The sequence below is a fragment of the Malania oleifera genome, chromosome 1, assembly GCF_029873635.1.
Source record: "Malania oleifera isolate guangnan ecotype guangnan chromosome 1, ASM2987363v1, whole genome shotgun sequence".
NCBI classification, from domain to species: Eukaryota; Viridiplantae; Streptophyta; class Magnoliopsida; order Santalales; family Ximeniaceae; genus Malania; species Malania oleifera.
Window position 1 is genome coordinate 40939190 of NC_080417.1, and position 22632 is coordinate 40961821.

Below are 22632 nucleotides of genomic sequence, written 5' to 3' on the forward strand. Positions count from 1 at the left end.
CAGAAGACAGCAACATATTGAAATAAAATTTACCCATCCATCAATAACACACCGAAATAAACATGAAATCAAATAAAAGCCCTAACAGCAAATTTGCTTCATTATCAGCAAATTTAAAGTGCAATGCAACAATTTTAAGTTCCAGCTATCAAAAATTTCAACTCAAATTTGTAACGTAGGAGGAATTTAGAGTTTCAAACAATACAATGTAGAGAGAAAATACCTCATCTTTGTTACTTAATAGAAAATTTCTCAACGTTCCTCAACATTCATTGACCATTTGTAGATGGTAGGCTTATGGCCATGGTCATCTGCTCTGAAAAGCCTCTTGCCTCGACTGTTGTACCTTTATACTATTGCTACTCCTTTGCTCCTTCTGCTGCTCATTCATGCATCTATAGGGAGGGAAGGAGACCACTTTTTAATCCGACCAAAATCCGTTGGATGAACCAACGTGTTTTATTAAGAACATCACGTGACCAAAAATTGCTAGATCATCCAATGTCTTTTAAACGACCACATACTGTAAAAGGCGCTGGATGAACCAAGGAGCTTTAACTAAATTAAATTGCCACCTAACTGCCTCATCAAAATGCATGAGAGGGCATTAAAAAACGCTATTTAATCCAACAAATTTTCCTGAAAACACGCTATCTGGTTCACGCGCAACAATTTGGGAAAAAAATATCAACCCATTTTTAATAAAGTAATATTAGAATTGAAAAATAAAAAATAAAGAATAAAAACTCCTCTCTAGCCTTACTTAGGTATACAACCTTTTATGGAAAATCTTGGAAGTCTGAGAGCATCCCAAACTTAAAATTCAATCAAACTGGACAAAATTCAACACAAGCCATCTCATCAGTCTTCTCAATGAACACGCCTCCTCCATCCGATTGACCGCGTCCCTGTGCCTGTCAATTAATTTATCCTTAATAAAGCCAAAATGTCCCATTGGATTATAAACCAGCACCAAATTGTCAAACACTGAACAAGTCCAATTTGTCCCCCCCCCCCTACTCCCGAGGCCAAGGGAACACCAGCCCTACTTTTCACATGGGACAGGCACCTCAAGTTCAGCCCCCGCACATGGGGTCTCATATTCAAACCACTGGAATAGAGGAAACTGGAGCATGAGGGGGGAAGAGAGATTGATTAACCCCGCTCGTGATGCCTTAAGCCAATGAGCCTCCTTAATTAACCGGAACCAGAAAAAGGGACAACTAAGTTTTGACCCCCTGCATGCAATTAAACGTACCTGCGGGCCTAACCAGCAAATTGAATTCTACATTCAACTTGACCAAATATAAAAGTTCACAATTTTGAAATGGGGAGCCGTTCTCTAATAAATGATAACACAAGTTACATTACATAACTCGGCTGAATTCGTCCAATAAAGCACTGTTTTATTCAGAGAAAGCACCACCCACTCAAATGGCAACAAGACAAATGTTGGAGTTCCAACTTTTAACCACCAATAAATGCAGTTTGGCAGGAATTTATGAAATCTCAAAAATAAAAATTTTATTAGGATTACTCCATTGCTTTTCACAGGATATCGGAGAAAGCACATGGTTCTCGACATAAGAATAAGAAATTATCCTTCATGTGACAGTCATAATAAGGAATGGACAAGATTAAATACAGAAGCTTACAATAATACAATTATGGTAACTGCCAGGCTATCCAAGAAGAATTTGTATTATGTTGCTAAACTGATAGATTTTGGGCCTAGCAACTTAAAATCTTCCTAACGTGAAATTCTATGGAAAACTAATTTCACTCAGTTGCAGAGTAAACCTATGTGATCATGGGTGCAGATAGTCACAACGTGCACCTTTCTTGCATCGCCCGCTCTCATTAAATTTACAGACTCGCTGCCCTTTGGGAAGAGGTCTGGATGAACCTCCGCCTCCACCAAATGAGGATTGCCTGTTCCATGATGGCCTACCCTTATCAAAACTCGAATCCCCACCATGAAAACCCCTGTCCCTAGTAACAGAAAATCTCTCCTCGCCATATTTTGGTTCGCTTGGCCATATGCCTATATTTCCAGCAGATATGCTCCAATTCATGTTTTCATTTTCCCGTGCTGCCTCCGCAACAGCTCCCCAACCCATGTTGCTATTTCCTTGAGTTGATCCACCACAAACCAAGTTTGCATTTCCATTTACTGGTCCCCGGCCAGTGTCTGTAGTTTCAGGACCTGCTCTCCAGGCAGCACCTGGAGCAGATATGTCCCAACTAGTGGTGGACGACACGGGAGGCTCAACAACTGGATGTGTTTCCCATTGATTTACTGAAACATCACTAGGCTTTGTTTCTCCTTCCACTTCGGCACTTGTAGAGGACTGCCCACCTGACCTCTTTTGGGAATCAAGAACATCATGAGATACCCCCCGGGGTTCATCCCTAATAGTAGATTGAAAAGGTATTTGTAAATCTCCAGTGGAGCTCAAGGCATCACTTTTTCCTGGATCGAGTGGGCTCAACTCCTCGATGGAACTAAAACAATCATTTTTAGAACCCTGTGCAAATTCTCCACCACAGTTCATTATTGAAGTAGGAGAAGATAAACCATTTAGAGACTCCATTGCATCGACTTCAGCTAAGAGATCTGAAACTGATTCTTCGGCTAAAGAGCTGAATTCTTCAGGTCCAGTAACAATTGCCTGCCAGCTCGATGTGTTCGGTGGAGGATTGGTCGTGGAAGAATGAGTCAGTATGCCAGTATTTGAAGTCGGAGTAGCAGCATGATCACCAGCTGCCTCAGATGGTTTAAGCAAAGATACTGACACAAGACTGGAGTCCCATTCCTCGACCGAAGGTTTTGCCGGAGTAGGGGAATATCCACTCCATTCGCCAGCTACTTCAGGTAGTTGCACCCCACCACCCACTAAGCTAGAAGCACTACTCCAGCTGGGGCCCGAATCTTGAACAAATACATTTGAAGCCACAGAGAGCTTGTTTTCTGTAACCTGACCATTTGAATCCACATTGCTTGGCTTTGGTGTGGGACTAGGAAAATTTGGAAAATCAGTGTCATGATTCTGCTCTGATTTATCAGATGATTTGGCCACAGTGGATTTTGAGTCCCAGCCATTTGAAGAATCACTTACTAGTGGAGGTTTCCAATTCTGTCCAGAAGACTGACCAGAATAACCACCACTGCTAGATTGTTTTTCATTATCATGTCCATTACTAGTTTGAATCACCGTACTGCTGTGTGAATTTTGATTTCCATGGTAGTGATCAGAGCTCTGCCCTTTGGCCTCATGACCTTCCCTCTCCTGCTCTAACAGAGTTTCAGATGCCTTCCCTGCCAATGTCAGTGAAGGAAGTGAACCTACCTGGGCCTGTGCCTGTGCCTGGGCCTGGGCCTGGGCCTGGTCAGACCAAGAGTTGTTACCATCCGATGAATCCCAGACATGAGATAAACTTCCTGCCTGTTCCTCCTTGGAATTGACATCGGCATGCGTACTCCAACTAGAAGAACAGGAGCGATGCTCATCACACCTCACAAGCTCACTGTTATCATTAGAAGGGGCACTACCAGTATTAAAGTTTGCTACATCATCTTGTTTACCATCTATCGAAGTCGCATTCATCCCCCGATTCCCCTCCCAATTATTTTCTCGATCATCAGAGCGAGCCCTAAGTTGCTGTGATTGTAAATAGCTGTTGTATAGAAAAGGCTGTCCTCTATTGTACTGCCCATCCAATAGAACCAATACATCAGTCAAGAGTACAGAGTCATCTTGTGTTTCCGTAATCCTCCATATTTTCAGATCAGGTGGGAAATATCCAGTTGTACTCCACTTACGCAACTGCACCATCGAAAATGGTCCTTGTATATTTCCATTTGGATCTTCATAGTGCCATATTTTGTCAATCTCAATATTGTATGCTGATGACTCTGTTCCTGTAGAGAGAGATGATGCTAATGCTGCCAAAGAGAGCACAGAAATATCAACCTGGTTATTTAGTTTCTCCCAGTTATTTGATTTATATGCATCTCTATTTTGATTCAGTGAGGATTCATTCAATCTCCCATCAGCTCCAGAAGCAACTTCTTTATGCAGGTTAAAAGGTGTACGCATGTTTTCACTTGGCTCAGTAATGTCTAAATTTTTATGCATCCCACTCCCAGTATCATTTGATATATCATTGCCTCCCAATAGAGAGAGCTCCCTTCCATTGCTGATGATGCCAGAATATATTGGCCTTGTGAAGTCATCTGCATGTGTCAACAGTGAAGTTACAGCAGAGTAGAATGTCAAGATGGAACATAAAGAGAAAGGAAAATAACTCCATTACACGGCCGACAGTGGTTTTTTATGTGTGTTGGTGCAGGGGGTGGAAGGAGGGACAAGTTACCCTGTTTCTTTTTGTCTGATTCTCTAGCATCTTCTTCAGAATCATAACTAGGATTCATTTTTGGATCAGCATGCACCACTGGAATTTCATGCAGCCTGCGGTGACGTTCATCAGGAGTGTTCAAGAGCTGTAGTTTCTCTATGCACCCTCTAAGCTTGAAAGATGGTCAAGGAATAGCCACTGAAGCCCATACCAGTTTTCCCTTCTTATGCAACGAAAATGGGAACATATACAACAATGTAAACTACCCAGATCATTCCATTGGAGTGATCGAAGTGTTTCATCTAATGCTCTATTTTATTGCAAAGAAGAATGAAGACAACGAAAACAAGGAAATAGGGGTTGGATCGGTTGCTATAGAATGGGTTGTCTTAATCAAGCTAAAGACAATATAATATTCATACACTGTATAATGAAATGAGCAATAACAGATTAATTCCTTCTATACGCGGCAATTGATTCCATAACTATCAATAAGCAATAATGGTCTTCCTCACATTCCTTGTGAACCGTGTGCCCTAATCATTTATGATCCTTCATTTATTAGCAAACATGATCCTCCTTTATTAGCAACTTTATTGCTGATGAATACATTTACTGTTGCTGTGTTCAACTGAACAAAGTGCTTATTCATATATCAATAAGAAATCATCTAGAACACTTACAGACATTTAGATATGTGCAGCGAGTGGGTAGATCTTTTCTCCAAGTAATAAGCCCCAATTTTGAGATTTGTTTTTTCCATTTTTCATATGAAAGGTATTTTTACCAATTTAATTTTATAAAGAAAAGGATCATATTATTAATATTTTTAGCTGAAATTAATACTTTTTCTACACATTGTGGTCCGCCCCTTCACCGGACCCCGCATACATGGGAGCTTTGTGCACCAGGCTGCCTTTTTTATTAATACTTTTTCTAAATCATTTATCCTTCACGTAGCTATAGCACCAAGCACGAAGAAAGGAGAATCAAATTAGGCCACAGACAGAGCAAAAAGACTTTAACAGACAACTTAAGTTGACATTTTAATATTGATGTTAAGTATCTATGCCTATGCATAGATATCATATATATATCAATATAAATCAATACAAACAAGGCACCAATATCTAAAAACCGTTCAAGGCATTTAGCCCAACTCTAAACTTATCTTAAATCACCATAAGTGCCACATCTGAATTGTGAAAAATGTTCAACATTCAATCCGCCCACCCATGACATTCTCACCCCAACCATGTCCATTTTGTGAGGGAGGAAAAAAATTTTAATATATTTTTCAGTGCATAAGTCAGACGTTTCATTTTTGGCCAGGAATGCATATCCAGAAAAGTTCATGGTATTGCATACATAATTCGATAAAAGACTACCAACGCTAACACCTTCTGGGTCTCTAAGATCATATAAACTCCAACATTTACAAACTGCAAAACCTTCCACTCACTTTAAAAAAAACACGTACTCCACAACTCCAAGTGAAGTTGGAAGGGGAAAGCAAAGTCTCTCAAACCCAGTCCATGCATTTTCAGCCATCAAAAATTAGGCATTGTCAGATCAGATAACATAATGTCTTATGCAAGCAATCAGGAAGTTGAAATGTATGTCATGGCAAGCAAGCAATCAGAAAACACTAAAACAGCAAAGGATATTCCTTTCTATGCCCCTTTTCACTTGCTCGGTCACGAAGATGACTAAGCCTCAATACTTCAGATTCAAGCCACTACAAGGAAAAAAGCAAGCATCATGCACAGCCAAAAAGCAAGTTCAGAAAGTTTGGAATTTAAGACAGTAACAATCATAAAACCATGCACCGTGTAAAGTGGACAGGACTGACCAAGATCTATTTTATACATATATATATATATATATATATATATATAACTTTTCAGCTCCAAATAAAAATGCATATTAGCATAACGTATGCATCATTTTTATACATCACAATTATCATTTTTATGCATTGCAATTAATAGTAAAGAAACTCACATCATTCAATTTCACTGCCCGGAGTGCCATTGCTTTATCCTGAATCTCTCCCTGCAGTCAAGTACCCTTTCTTAAGACGAATGCACAAATACCTAATAAGCCAAAAAATATGCACACTCACCACGGTCAACCGCTTAACTCGCCCACATTTAATACTCTGATGTAAACGTTTGCATTCATCCTAGAAAGAAAACAAATATATCAAGCCAAAGAAAAACAGGAGGAAAAAAAAAATGCTTGACGCAAATATATTTTCAAATTTAATGGATCAAATTTTATGTGTAGCTATACAAGGCTCCATATTACAGAACCCAATAGTGTTCATATCCATCAAGAAAATTTTTGAAACTGGTTTGCTCCAATTGAGGCATGTTTCATCTAACACTAGAATCATATCATAATTAGAATTATAGAAAATACGCATGCAATTGTCAAGTCAACAATTCATGTAGAAGACTAGAAGTAATGAATGCACAACCATCCTTCGTATCTGTAACCCACAAGGCATTACATGCTTTGCAACCATAATCCACAAGGTAATGCTAGGAGGATAAGCATAAACTGCAGCAAGAGTTCAAAGCATACTCAAATTTCATTTCCATTAATAGTTTTAAATAGGATATTCTGAAGTATCTTTAAAGCTACAAGTTTTCCAAAACATGCACTAAAAGCGACCAACTCTGCAAGCATACATGAATATAGCTAATATTAATCAGACCCAACATAACTGATTTTCAATGCAGGCAATAAAAGGATACAAAAACAAGTGCAAAGGTTTTTCACTTTCTTTTTTCTGCTTTTTTTTAAAATTTCTTTTATTTATTATTTTTTATTTTTTGTTTCTGGAGCAACAGATCTTAGGGCATAATCATAATCTTATACATGTCAGGGTAGAGTTGTAATATTTTAAATTTATTTTGCAGGTTACTTGCAGGGTAATAGGCTAATAGCTTGGAAGTTGAGTCGAGGGATGGTTTTAGAAGTTTATTGCCTGAAGCAAGTTAAAACCATAGGATTGGTTACAGAATCTATATAATAGACTGTACTATTTTGATTTTTAATAGATGAATGGATGATTTCCAACAGTGTGCTTTTTCATAGCCATGTCAACTCCAGGTGGGGCTGTGATTGGATTTCTCAGAAACTAAGGTAGTGTTTGGAAGTACGGATTTTGGACCTTGGATTTGGATTTGGGTCGCATTGGACAAATTTCAATGTAATTTTATATTACATCTTATTCAAATCCAATACAACTCCAAATCCAAGGCCTCTCCAAACATAGGGTAAGTGAATTCCTGAGTTCTATCCTTTTCTTCTCATTCTTTTCTGATTCAAGACTATTTCCACAGTTTCCTAAATAACAAAATCACAGTTTAAAGTTCATAATTTCCCAAATCCATATCCACATCCCTAGAACCTAAAACTTGCTAAAACCAAACTCAGAAGCCTAATCAAAACCAGTAAATTCACGATCAAAACCAACACTTTTTCTGAGAACCTTAAATCTATTTTCACCCTTACAAGACCACTAAGACCCTTTCGAAAACTCTGATTTCCAGATCTGCTTCATTCTGCTGATTGTTCTACTTCAATTTTACAGTAAATGATTTGCATCCACTTACTAGATTTTAAAATAATGATTATCTTAATAATTAAAAAAAAATTTATAAATGAAATGACAGTGACAAAGATCCAGACCCTCTGTCAAAAAGTTGGAAATGGGCCACTAAGAAAATAATAATGCACCCTAAAAGTTCAGGCACCATACAAGCACCAAACATGATATTTTAAAACCACAGTAAATGAAAGACTAGCCAACCAAGAATGAGTGTGTGTGTGTGTGTGTGTGTGTGTGTGTGTGTGTGTGAGAGAGAGAGAGAGAGAGAGAGAGAGAACAACAGTAAAGAGAAATAAGGTATTTTTTTCCACTAATTATGCATTCACATTTTCACTGGAAAATAATTGGAAATGCTTTCTTGATATCAATGCATATATATATATATATATATATATAAAATGTTCATCAATCAAATTCAAGCATGCAATTCAACATGATGTTCATCACTGAAACACATGAACACAAATTCAGAGAAAGAATAAAAAGAAAAGAGGGGTGGGGGTATAGTCTAGAAGAATGCAAAGCAACGGGTACAATCTTTCTTTCTCTTTCTTCTGTGTTATTCCTCAGCTTTACAATCATAGTAAATTTATAGAATAGAAAACAGAGATAACGAGATGATTTATCAGTACACCTGTTGTTCAAGGGCTAACCATATGCATGAACATATATATACATGCAAATATTTGAATCTTAAAATACACATGCACACACACACACAAATACATATATAATCTTTGGAATATATGCATGCGTGTGTGTGTGTGTGTGTGCGTCTATAATATATACAAACATACTTCTACAGCTATAGTTAACAAAAATTTAGGGGAAAAAATTACAAATGGAGGCTCAAACACCATTAACGACAATTCAAACCCTATAATTTATTATAATTTTGCGGAGTATATAGGTGGCCTCCCAACAATCTTCAAATTCTTGAATAACCAATTTGAATTAGAAGACACTCATCTTAAAATGTTGTCAACACTGAGACTTCATTTGTCACTTGCTTGAAACTTAAATTAAGTGTTTGAGGCATTTTGATGATAGTCACATTATGTCTGTGACAGCATATATACTCATTCACATGTTATCCACAAAAACCTCAAAACATTTTATAAAAAAAAAAAAAAAAAGTCCCTTAAAGTAACAGTAGAGTTCTGAAAAAACAAAAACAACATAAAATGAAAAATAAAACCATGTTGAATTAGGAAAAGAAAATGCGCCTACAGCCATATGTATAATCACCTCAGAGAACTCCTGATTTGAGATCGCATCAATTGATATAGCCTCTTTCTTGTCTAAATTTAAAATTTCAAGCATGACATCCACTGTCCTCTGGCCAACTTTATATGGAACTGCCACCTTACTTGTACCTGTATGCTTTTCATCATCATTGTCACAATTTTTAAAAAGTATGATTCACAGTAAGTGGTTGAGAAAGAAATAAAATATATTTGGTAATGCTTATAACAATAAGTACCTACAACTTGGACAAGCCTATACATATCTTGCTTTTGGTCGCCACAGGAAATTCTTATTCGCACAACTGCACCAACAACCTTCTCACCAAACTTCTCAGCATCTTCAAGGAGATTCTCCATCAAATTACGTCTTAAGTAAATCAAGTTAATATTGTGAACATCAATTGCTGCATACTCATCTAAATTAGTTTGCAGTCCTCTGTTATTGCCTTTTTTACGCGTTCTGTGTCTCTTATCTTCACCTGTTATAAGTTGGTTATCCTTGTTCCCGTCAGCCTCCATTGGGCTAGCAATAGCATCAACAACTCCCCCCTTCCTACCATCTAAAAGAGGATCATCCCTTATCTGAAAATGAAATTCTAAAAGTTTCAACATTTCAAAGTGACCCACCCTTGCTTTTCCAAACAGCTTACCAAGCCTCAGATCACAAATAATTTGACTTTTACGACAAGGATCGCGAAGATTGTTTTTCTTTATATACTCCAACAAAAGGGCCTGGACATCAAACTGGGATAGAATAGACGTATCACCACTTTTCATGTGGGCAACAAACTCCAGGAGCTCTTTCGATGCCCATTCAGGGCCTTCAGGAAATGACATCTCCTTGTCACCGCCTGATTTTAACCCATCTTGAGCATCCTCCTTAATGATCTTCAGTTGTTTCTGCATCTTTTTTCTTTTAGAACTGTTTCCTACCTGGTTTCCAGAAGAACCATCTGATGCAGAACTCTTGTCATCATTAGCATGGTATGGTTCACCCAAAGATTCCCTCTTGCAGGAAATAACATTAGCTTCTTTCCAAGGATTTTTAGCTTTAGTGAGTTCGTCTAAAGTTAAAGATAATTTCCCCTTCAAGTAAATCCAGTACACCTTGAAGAGATACTCCCAGCTACTTTTGTCATCAAAATCTACTTGAACCTACACAACTCAGACACAAAAGGAAAAATATAATTATTGAATAAAGTACAAATTAAACAGGGTAATTGTCTCTCCTAACATGATCCAAGTGTCATGAACTAACACCGCTTTGACAACTTCCAAACATCCATAGATGAACTCTACTTTAATGGCATTATCAAACGTATTTGAGCACATATACGCTTGTGCCAAACACCTGGATACAAATTTCGACAAGAAAAACATAGAACTCAAAGTAGACTAAAATAAAATGCAAGATATGAAAGAGTTCAAGCAATTAGAATATTAGATTATTTACATATGCTCCTTCTAGACAAAATTAAGGAAGCAATATTTAATAATGATGTAAATCAATGTTTTAGAGGGCTCAATTGAGTCTTGCCTCAAGGCAAGGCATGCCTAAAATGCCTTGAGGTTCAGTCTAAAATACCAAATTCCAAAAAAGTTAACACATTACATGCTGAGGCTTACGCATTTGTACAAAAGGCGTGCCTTTTGCACCTTTTTCGTTGAGGCTTATGCATTTTGAGTGTGTGATTGTCAAGTTAGATTAGGTTAGAAAATTGTAACTACCTGTTTATATAAAAGGAATGTCATAATATAAGTTGATTTCTTAACTCTTGAAGCTCAACTTTTCCAAAATAAGAGTTGTATCTTAGATCATGAAAATAATTTGAACTTTGTAATAGTATAGCTATTTCTTGTTATGATTCACGTCATGAATTCAAGTTAGCAGTTTTTGAATGCGCAATAGGTACTTTGCAAAGTATATTTATTTTTTTAAATGATATTTGTGATTTTCTTAATTTTTTATTTATTTTAAAAATATTTGTAATCTATTTACATATTTTTATCTAAAAATAAAATTCTCAAAAGCGTTGCGCCCCAACACCTTAAGGCTTACGCCTCGACTCTTAAGGGCTAAAAGGCCTCACCTTACACCTTCGCCTTTTAGAACATTGATGCACAGCCATTCATGGAAAAAGAATAACTCTGTACTCGAAAAGGAAACATCAAAAAAGTTGAAAAAATCATTGGCATGCATAAATCATTTAGCATTATCTAATCCAAATAGTTACTCCCCTCTAAACTAAGACTGATTTAATAGTCACAACATGGTTTTAAATAACGGTCGTGACGCGGTTTTTTGGGTTCCCGATACCGTTACACCGCAAAATCAGTGGGGAGAAAAATCACAGCTGTAATAGCTGTTACGAACCGTGACCGTTACGTAAAGGCCGCTACGACCATTACATAATGGTGCTATAGGATTGTTACGCCCAAAAAAATTATTTTATTTTTTACTTTTTCTTCTCACTTTTGTTCCCCCCCCTTTTCATAAATCAATTTCTATATACTATGTGGCGAGAGGGGGAAAAGATTATATTGAGGATGATAATGATGCAAAATTTACTATTCTTTTAAATACTCACAAAAGATGCATTAATTAATAATTTGAAAAATACTAACTTGTTAGGAAAATATTATTTTGATAATATTAGAAATTTTACATTTATGTTATTTTTCAACTTCAACCTTCTTTCTTTTCCAGTTATTGTATATTTGTATTATTCAGATGCCTTATGTTTCTAATAGATTAATGGAGTGCATAATGTACTTTCGTTTTATTAATTTAGCATACATAAGATTTATCACGTATAAGAACAATGAGAATAAATACACACACACACACATAATTTTTGTCAATGGTCATTTAAAGCAAATGTAAACTTCTTGCCCTTACCAAACAACTTAGTCAGGTTGAACTAAAGGATCCAAAATATACTAAAGCTCTTTCTAAGAAGTATTAAAATCTTTAAACATGCAAATGCACAAATATGCACAAAGTTGTGCATGCTTGAAAAAAATTCACGGTCGTTGCACCTGCTTCCTGTTATGTAACATCCGCTATCCCACTTCCTGTTACCATTACGCTACGCTACCCGCAACCATGATTTAAAACCATGAGTCAAAATGCACAATTACAAGAATTATTTTGACTCGAAAGTGTTAAATAATTCCAAGAAATTGCTTGTTTTGAAGTGTTTTTGAACCCAAAAAAAAAAAAAAAAAACAAAACAAAGAACTCAGAAATTAATGCAAAGCCAAATCATGCAATTTTAAGTAGCACCAACAAATTGAAATTGAAATTGAAATTGCTGCAAGTTAAAACACTCATGAGAAACATCCACAGGCCTCCCCCCTAAGGACGTCACCAGGATCTTCAAGTTCCCATGATTTCTCAGTGCACGTTCTGCAGAAAGCCCAGGTACCTATGGATTTAGGAAATTAAGTCCAACAACCACTATCAGTAGCCAGTTCTAAAATATACTAGTGTCAATTGCTTTGATCAAGTCCCACCTAGGCTTGAACAACTTACAGTCTTGAATCCTACAACCCATACAAGTTGACAGTTCCATGGTTTGACCATCTAACGCACTACAAATCTTAGAAAATGAGAACACCAGTGACAAATGATCCATGCAAGTCAAATCTGGAATAATCAAAACTAAAAGCAAACTCAAAAAATTAAAGGACCTAAATCAATTTTGTTTCATGCTTTCAACAGATTTTTCCTGAGATCATCCCAACTATATAAATCCGGGTAAAACTGCATGAACAATTGTCTTTTCTTTTTTTTTTGGATAGGTATTGAGTGGCCTGGGGGTTTCAATGCACCTAACAGAAAATGCAGCATACCATTTCCTTATCTTGTTGCTCATTATTTTCAATCAGCATAACAGTTCTCATGCATGTTGTGCAAAAGCCTTTGTTCCCCCTTACGCACAAAATTTCAGCTTCTTTAATGCATACTTTGCACAATGAAAATGTACAAGTATAGCACATATAATGGGCTGCCTTCTCACAACTGCTACATATGTGCCAACCTGAAATGCATGACAAACACAAGACTGAAAAATTACTAAATGTCTAAAACCTAAAGATCAGAGCTGGCATAAATAGTAAGGATTACAGTGTAAATTAACTGATATACATACATATGTTATATATATATATATATATATAATGTATTGCAGCTTATTAACGATCTCAAACACTAAGCAGTATTGATGCGACCAAAAGCAAAGTAAATACTAAGGGCATCCTTAGCTGTGGAAAACAGTTCTCATTTTCCATTTCCAGATTTCCAAATAATTACAAAAATGTCACCTTGTTCTACAAATTTTCAAGATTTATGTAGGAACTCTAAAAAACAATAAAAACATGTTTTCCAAATTCCCCATACAAGGTTGGAAAACTGGATAACAAGGCAACATTTTAGTAACTATTTGGAAAATCAGAAACGAAAAATAGAATTAATTTCTACAAGCGAATGGGGCCAAATTTCTCTTTAATTCCCATCAAGAAATATTTCAAAAGCTAAACAAAATATCTCAGAAAACAACACAACTGGCCCCACACATTAAACAATTAGAAGTGGAAATATCAGTAGTGAAAGCACCCAGGGGAACTGGAAGCCTAACTTGTTAAAATGATGAGAAGGGTAATGACAAGAATGTCCCTATTAATGGAAACTAACTCATACACTGCTTACAAACTAGCCATGAATGCAAACTTAATTGCCAAACAAGAATCTAACAGTGGCTCAGACTACCAAGCTCTTCACTCCAACATTTAGTATGATGTCAACAAGAAGAATTCAGTGGAAGTCAAGCAAGATTATAGTACAGAACTGATTAAGTATGGTGAGATATCAATTTAAATCCAAAGGATGAAAATAATTCTGCCAGTTGAGTTCTATGTGCCCAAAAAAGAGCAGCAGGACATCACCACTTCTGATCTTGCCAAGTAAATCCCAGGATGGATGAGTTGGACACAGTTCGACACTAAAGCATTTTTGCTTGAAGCGGCCACTCTCAAAACTTGACCTGCATTCATACTTGACAGGCACCAAACAAGGTGCCCCTACCCAAGTTTGAAGGTAATTATGAATAAGGGGTAAAATGTCCAGTTCAAATTTGAGATAAATTGATATATGAATTGAGTTTAATTATAGGCTGAAAGCGCATAAAGTGATATTTGATTAAGAATTGATATTGCCCTCATAAGTATATGCATAGGTGCGCGCTATCATATGAAATACAAGCTAATGTATTTGACCATCAATTAGATACAAACTACCTAATTCAAAATTTAACTCAATGATAAATAATCCTCACAAGTAAAGTAATTTAATCTTGACCCATTTCAATAGAGATAGCAACTCATGTCAACGCAAATGGCTGTACCGGTTTGAAAAATTATTGATTGAAGTAAAGATTTGGAAAGTTCCCATGCATTGCATTGATCACTAAAGTTGTTGCTTTAAAGATTCTTATGTAAAAATGAACAAAAACTAGTGAATTAACACTTTACCTAAATTCGCAATAAGAAGTTCTGTTTGTAAAAAATTAACGACCAGTTTACTCGTGGTAAACATTTTTTCATTTCCATTTTTAGTTTTCCAATGAATTACCAAAAAAGTTAGCTAATTTTTTTAGTTTTACAATTTTTGAATTAAAAAAAAAATTCGGCAAAATTCACTTGTGAAAACAACTTCGTTCTTCACCATAATTTTTCATATAATTACAAAAAATGTCTCCTTATTTTCCAATTCTCAAACTTTATATGAAAAATTTAGAGAACATCTTTTTATTGTTTTCTAGAAATTTGATTTCTTACCCTGCATTTTGGGAGAGTGGAATTAAAATCTTTGATTTGGATTTGTGTGCATTTAGAGAAAATATAGAATAAAATTAAATTTTCTTCCAAATCCACCCTAGAATCCGTGCTCCCAAGCACCACCTTATATAATAATTAAAATATGAAAATATTTTTGTAATTATTTTGAATTCTAAAAATAAATAAAGCACTTTTTTGCACAACTAAACCATTTATTTTCTATCTTTCTAATACAAATCTTGAAAAACTAAAACATAACCTGGAATTTTAAAATGGGAACTAGCTTCCACAACTAAACGGACCCTAGAAGATAATAATTTAAAAAGAAAAATGGACTGTCACTGCAGAATTAATGGTTAAGCTAGACGGGTATATTTGCATCAAGGTGTTGTAAATTAAAAGAAAAAAAAAAAGTAGCATAACCTAGAAATTCAACGCTCCGTGTCCATGCCTTAACTGCGCATGGCTTTAATTTACTATTAACTTCATAACTGTATTAATGGTTCACTATATACTTCATGTTTATTCTGCAGTAGTGTTCAATCACTCCACGTGGCAATTTGCTTTTTTTTTTTTTTTAAATATTGCCTTCACAGAACAGCATTTAAAAAATTACTCTTCTCCACTATCATGGAGAACAGCAACGGACAAGTGAAATGCAGATGCATTAACCTACTAAATGAACACTCTACAACTGGCATTACAGGTCCCTATTATTGAACATAACAAGACAATTAACAAGATAATATTACTTCCAAATATGTACACTTTTGTATTAGTAACGAGTTAAAAACAAAAAAAAAAAAACAAACCATATATATATATATGTGTGTGTGTGTGTGTGTATCAGTATCAGTGACTCAGTGTTCAAATCACATCAACAAGTCTACCTGTTTAAATCTATGAAAGGAGAGGGAAGGGACAAAAGCAGCATGACCTGAGCAGTTGTGACTCTGCTCGATACTTTATTGTGTTATTTTAATACTAAAATTTAATTGAATAATGGGTGAACAGGCATTTAAAAGCCAACCATCTTTTGCGTTGTGCGTATAAAAACCAGAGATTAAGCTTATCTTCATGTATGATCCTATGCTGTTAAAAAGAAAAGATGAGCAGAAAATCACAATCCAGTAGGATAATCCATGATGCCATATTAAATATATATATATATATATATATATTTTATAAATAATAATATAAAAACAAAAAGGCCAATGAGCGCAAGAAATAAGGAACTACTTGCAAGTAAAAATATGAAAGCATACCACAATTCCATCGAGCCTTCGATCGGAAGAATGCCTCATCCCGCTTAATGCAAGCTGGATGGTATGCCTTAGGGCAGCCCCTGCCGTGCAAAGTGAATAACGCTTAAGAAACACAAGGCGATAAGCAGGCAAACTAAAACGCGGCTTAAACCCTTGCAAGCGCACATATTTTAATTTATCCAAAAAAAAAAAAAAAAAGAGGAGAAAAATAAACAAAGCATACGCTCACCGGCGGTCGCACATGACGAGCGTCCCACCATCGAAGCAGATGAAGCAGACGTCCTCCTCGTCCCTCTTCCTCTTCGTCGGGTTCGATTTCGCCTGGCCGCTCGGCGGCCGCCCTCGCTTCCGCTTCCCCACACTCTTCTCCTCGACTTTGACCTCCGCCACCAGCGGCACCGCAGCCACGGGCGCCAGCGGAGCAGCCTCGTTTCCCTCATCCACCGCGGGGACCGCCTCCGGAGCCCCGACTAGCATCGAATCGTCCACATCACGAATCGCATCGCATTGGCTGAGGTCCCGCGGCTCGAAATTCTCAACGCTAGGGTTCTGAACCTCCATAGAAGGCCTGTAAGGAGCCAAAGCGACTGCCGATTCGCCCTCCTCCATGGCCGCAAACTCAATCGAAGCACCCGAGCAGAAGAAAAAACCCTAGATTCTGTGGCCGGGTCCTGGGTCGTGGACTGGCCGGTCGGTACATGGATAGAAATGGAGGGTGCGAGTATTTTTAACTTTTCGGACACCTTTTCCAGGTGTAGAAAGAGAACTCCAGAGCGGGACGACACCGAAAGACGGTCACGTCATCCTCAACGAGTGGGAATTCGAAGCTCTCACTCTCTCTCTCTCTCTCTCTCTCTCTCTCTCCCTACCTTACCGAGACGACTTTGAACCAACGCCTTCTTGCGTTGTTGTGGCACAACAATAATTAATTAATTAGTTTTTTTTTTTAAATAATAATAACAACAAATTATTTTCAAATTGGGAAGTAGAAATGACAATGGGCGTGGAAAAAAAAAAAACAGTGAACCCCAGCGTCAAACCCGGGGCGATTGGATTCGCAAAATCCAGGCACCGGTGCGCCCGCCCCGCGTGGCTGTCCTGAAAAGGTGGGTAGATACATTAATGGTGGGGCCCGCCCCGAGAATTCGTTGCTCGCTGGAAAATTATTTTGCTCTTCGTTTTTGCGCTTTGAACGAGTTAGGCTTTCCGCCCCATTTTATTTTTCTATGAAACCACTACAGTCCACATCCTTTTTGAAACCCCTCAACGTGAGACCATGCGTCGGCATTTTATTCACTGCGCAGTACATTATTCTATCATCTTCTGTTCACTTACATATTAATAAATTAAATCATTAATAAATTAATCGCACAGACTGATTGACCATTCATGAATTTACTCATTAGTGAATTGACTAATTTACCGTCCATGGGCTAATCTTTGCTTTGCCATTACATTAAATCTAGTTGATTCAATTTAAATGAGTTAGCCTTTTGAGTTGGAAAAGAAAACTATGAGGCCCTCTGCAACTTTTTATGAAAATGGTAAACTTGAAATCGTGCGTTGACGTTATGGTTGGTATTCTGTCAATTGTTCACGGTAATATTTTATTTAAAATATTCTTAAAATAATAGCTATTAATAAAGTATCGTATAAGTGAATTGCTAGTAAATTAATTGATTTTTCACTCATGAGTATACTGTGTTTGGTGGTCAGATTAATTCTACTCAAATTAATTTAGATACACATGTCCTAGTCATGTCATATATATGCTACGAGTAATTCAATTATGTCACTCTGCATATATGTGATTTTAATGGATAAAAAATATATATAAGAGTAGACATATATTTTCTGATTTTGTGTTTAATGTCACTTTCAAAATAAAACCATTTGGTGAGTATATTGACCTACGTAATGCATTGGCCCGATTCACTGGCCAAGCCTTAACTAATTAAAAAAATTAGTTGAAAACATTTATGGGTTTGTTGGTATTAATTCTCAAGTAATTACACTGCATGTATATCTAAAAAAATATTCAATATGTTTTTAATGGGTACAAATACACTGAAATATATCTCTTTTATCATTTTATGTGCTGATTTATGTTAATAGTATTTTAAAATAAAATTGATCGGCAAAATGGCAGTAAGTTAATTGATTGATTTGTTGTGCATAAGTTTAAAAAAAAAAATGTTGAATTTGTTGAATACTTGTTCTTGGATGCATCAAATATGATTAAATCAGTTTATTTTCTAACCCAATTGATCGTGATAGATGAATATATATATATATATATATATATATATATATATTACAAATAATTGTCTTACATGTACGTAAAACATAGAATATACAAGTATTAAATATAATTTTGTCAACTCCAAAATTTCATGACCTAATTTTGATGAAAACAAACTTTTCAAGAACTAATTATTTTTTGCTTAAGTGTGATATATAGGAGGCCGTTGATGAATTCATGAAATGAACAAAATTTGAAGGAAATTTTTAAGACTTAAAAATGGGTATAGCTTCAAAAAAATTCAAGACTTGATTATAGATTCCAAGTAGAAATGAATATATTAGATTGTATATTTTATATAAAAAAATGTGTAAAATCTCTGAGAAAATGAATGTTCATGGCATAAAAGTAACAAAACCAAGAAAAAGAAGAGAAATGCAGTATATTCTAGGCTAGTGTCAGGTCAACCGAACTAATCAGAAATTAGACCCCCAACGAGCAAAAATGACTAGTTTGACCAAATTTAGACATATATATATATGACCTTTAAACCCCAATGAACAACACCTAAAAAGCTATTCACATTGATATTTGAGAGACTCTAAAGCTTTCTTCTCTTAAAAATTCATTTATGCTAAAGTTTGCTTACTTTTTAAAAACGTTTTAAGAACTCTTGTGTCATAATCTCATTCATTCTTTGAGAGTTTGTTTTTGTACTTACATTTGTATATTCTTCCTAAGTGAGAAATTCTCATCTATCAAAATCAAATTTGGTGCAATTGGTGTCCTTACCACCTTGAAAAAAGATGATTATAAGAAGTTTGGAATTAGTGGAACCTCAAGGTGAATTGTTCCTTAAGAGAGTGGATATAGGTTTGAGGAAGTCGAACCACTTTAAAGAGTTTTCACATTTCTTCTCCCCTATCTCATTTATTTTTGTGTACTTGTTGTCGTCATTGGGTTTTGGTGGTCCATTTTGGTTCCAACATATTTGGTAATAGTGAAAAAATCAAACAAGTATAGGCAGCTAAATAATTATTTTTCTAACTTGCCTATTTATTTTAGAAATTGGAGTTGCCACTTTATTTTAGTTTTAAAAATGAAAAATAAAGAACAATCTTTTTGAAAAGAGATCTAGGTTTACGAGTATCATTGTGAATAGGGAAGACAATTCCTTCAAAATTTTTTGATGAAATTCAAAGAAGTCGGCCACTTTATTCTTGTGTATTTCAGTGTTTGTTGCCGTTTCTATTTAGTGGTCGCATTGCATTTCAAATTCAAATTCAATCCCTATTTTTCAAATCTAGCTGGATTTTGATTAGAGTTGGTCATCACTGTGCTACAATTGGTGACTCGCATGGCAATTTACTCAATAAAAGTTGTTGTTTTGTTGGTTTGTTGTTGGAGAGTTTCGGTGGTCCATTGTTCAAGTTCAAAAGTTGGTGTTGTTTTCAAATTGCTAACTTAAAGGGGAAGAAAAATGGAAAGAAAGTGGGCAAAAAATTTGGGCAAAATTGGTTGACTTACTAATAGAAATTGGTGTCGCTGATGTAGCGCAGGAAATTGGCACCACTGATGCCACTCCTCCAACGCTCCTCAAGCCTATAAAGGAGAAGAAAAAAATTGAGAAGAGGAAGAGAGTTGAGCATTATCAAGACTGGATTGCACTTCTTCTTTTTTTCTTAATATCCGTGTGACGACCTGATTTTTATACCATTATTATTTTATTTTATAAAATCAATACTCAATTATCTAACAAACAACTCTGATACCATATATCTTCCATAACCCGACCCAAAATGGAATACCGGGTAATCAGTCCATCCAGAATCACAATAATCATGCAACATAATACATATCATAATTGAGCCCAATATACAATATGTTGACTTTTTGAGTCTAATACCTGTTTTGATGCTGACAAAGTACAAGTTTCTTATGTGTGTATTTAGTGATTGAACATGTTATAATTCAACACATACATAAGGATACTGACAATGGAAGCCTTGAAGGACGTAAAGACTATACACTCAAGCGCATTCTAGGATGTCAGAAAAGCAAAGAAGAAGACATATTTGTTTTAATTTGTATATGCATTTAATTTTTATATTTTGGTATGTAATAACTGCATACATCTTGCATGATATGACTTAAAGCTCAACATGTAAATTGACCATAGGGAAACAAATGACCATAGACGGTCGACCGACGCTAGGTTTTTTAGGCTTAATTGAAAAGCCTAGACCGTAAACTGACCCTAGGTCCTTGAACAAGCCCTTAGGAAAGTTCCCACTATCAACTATGCAATCAAGGGTAACTCATGATTTGAAAAATATGACTTAGGCTTTAAAATTGGAAGGGCTTTGGGCGACCGAGCTTGTACATTCAAAATGCCTCGATCGACCGAATGTATGAAAAGTCAAAATTGTTGACCGAGCTCGGGCGACTGAACCAAAATGAACTAAACGTTCTCGGTCGACCGAATGTTTAATGCTAACTTTTTCACCTTCCTAAGCGCCCGAATTTCACGTTCATTTTTACCTTAAGCGACTGAAATGGCAAGTTCGGCAGACCAAACTTAGAACCGAGCGACCGAACCTCAAACACTTTGAAAATCGCCTTGGTTCAGCCACCCAAACTATTCACCGCACACCCGAATGCATAAAATGCACTTTTCCATCTGTGTCTGTTTGGGCGACCGACCCTATGGATTGGGGGACCGAAACTCTCAGGTTGCTAATTTTTTATCGGAGCAATTAGGGTTAAAACTCAATTAAAACATTTCCAAAATTCCTAATTGTAGAATAACAACACCAAAATCTTTTTTGAAGAAACGATTGAAAAGATAACACAAAGTTTTATTACAACAATTTGTCCAACCATGCACTCACTAAATGAGTTTCAATAGCTAAAGGAAAAAAAAATAGAAAAATAGAAGAGGACACAATCTTGCAGTCGAGATGTGTGTGGTGCTCCAGTGGGGGGGGGATCTTATTTATAGCCTCTGGTCCATGGAAGAAGCACATGGGTGGCTCACCTACCATTGCCGAATTTGATAGTAGTGGTCGACTTTGACATTAGTGGTCGTCTTTGACATATCGTGCCCACCGTTCACACTAGATAGACCATACCGTCTCGGGGGGCGTTGTGCCCCATACCTCCCACTAGGGGCGCTTGCCCCGGACCCTCATGTCTTGGAGGGGAACGACTTCTGTTTTCGTAGTACCATTGCGGTATACCGCTTCGACCTCATCTGAACCATACGTCAGGTAAGTGTGCCAATTAACTCGTGGGAGATGGGCATTGCACACATATACACCAACACCCCTCTCAATGTCCACCTATGCTCTTAGACCAATACCAATAGCATCTCGATGCTTATTGAAGTCGAAACTACCCAATGCTTTGGTGAAGATATCTACATGATTATCTTTTGTTGGGCAATACTCCATCTCAACAATCTCATCCTCAATGAGTTCTCGTATGTAGTAATACTGAATCTCAATGTGTTTGGTTCTTGCATGGAACATCCGATTCTTACTGATAGCTATGCAACTTTGATTGTCACGGTGAATCAGAGTTACGACATTTATCGTTATCCTAATATCACTAAGAAATCTTCTTATCTAGACAGCTTCACATGAGGTGAGACAAGTTGACTTGTACTCGGCTTATATGGATGATAGCGGCATTGTTGGCTACTTTTTGCTTGTCCATGAGATGATTCTATTCCCAAGGAGAAAACAATATCCAGAAATTGACTTTCTGGAATCAATATCTCTTGCCCAATCGGAGTCACAATATCCAATTAAGGAGTTCCCTGATGTATAAGAGATGTCAAAATGAGGAGTCCCTTTTATTTGCTCGAGGACCCTCATTCTAGCATTCCAATGAATTTTTTGTGGCTTATTTGCAAATCTACTCAGAATACCAACTGCAAAACTGATTTCGGGCCTTGTGTTGCACAGGTGCACTAAACTCCCAATTAGGCTTATGTACCTTTTAGTATCAACAAGTGGAGAGGGATCTTCAATGGAGAGCTTAATGTTTACTTCCATT

At 36.4% G+C, this 22632-nt stretch overlaps 1 protein-coding gene across 2 annotated transcripts; it reads right to left on the reverse strand.

Moving 5' to 3' along the window:
* Window positions 1–1487: 1487 nt before the first annotated feature.
* LOC131152245 (zinc finger CCCH domain-containing protein 44) lies at window positions 1488–17220 on the reverse strand. Of its 2 annotated transcripts, none has more exons than XM_058104013.1 (10): window positions 16561–17220; window positions 16332–16411; window positions 13084–13271; window positions 9465–10383; window positions 9230–9357; window positions 6485–6544; window positions 6364–6414; window positions 6027–6097; window positions 4378–4532; window positions 1488–4237 (listed from the first exon to the last, which is right to left on the reverse strand). In XM_058104013.1, exons 1-10 carry the CDS (start codon window positions 16938–16940, stop codon window positions 1809–1811), a joined length of 4461 nt encoding a protein of 1486 aa, XP_057959996.1. In that variant the 5' UTR covers window positions 16941–17220; the 3' UTR covers window positions 1488–1808. The 2 variants fall into 2 exon arrangements, with proteins under 2 accessions (XP_057959996.1, XP_057959988.1); XM_058104005.1 differs by having other exon boundaries at window positions 4378–4526; window positions 6015–6097.
* Window positions 17221–22632: the final 5412 nt, after the last annotated feature.

Excerpts from the sequence above, each read along its gene's own strand:
- LOC131152245 (XM_058104005.1), bottom strand. The coding sequence starts at position 16,940 with ATGGAGGAGGGCGAATCGGCAGTCGCTTTGGCTCCTTACAGGCCTTCT. Across the intron at positions 13,272-16,331 it reads GAAGGCTCGATGGAATTGTG|GTTGGCACATATGTAGCAGT; the intron begins GTATGCTTTCAT and ends CATGCATTTCAG. Across the intron at positions 9,358-9,464 it reads TAGGCTTGTCCAAGTTGTAG|GTACAAGTAAGGTGGCAGTT; the intron begins GTACTTATTGTT and ends AAAAGCATACAG.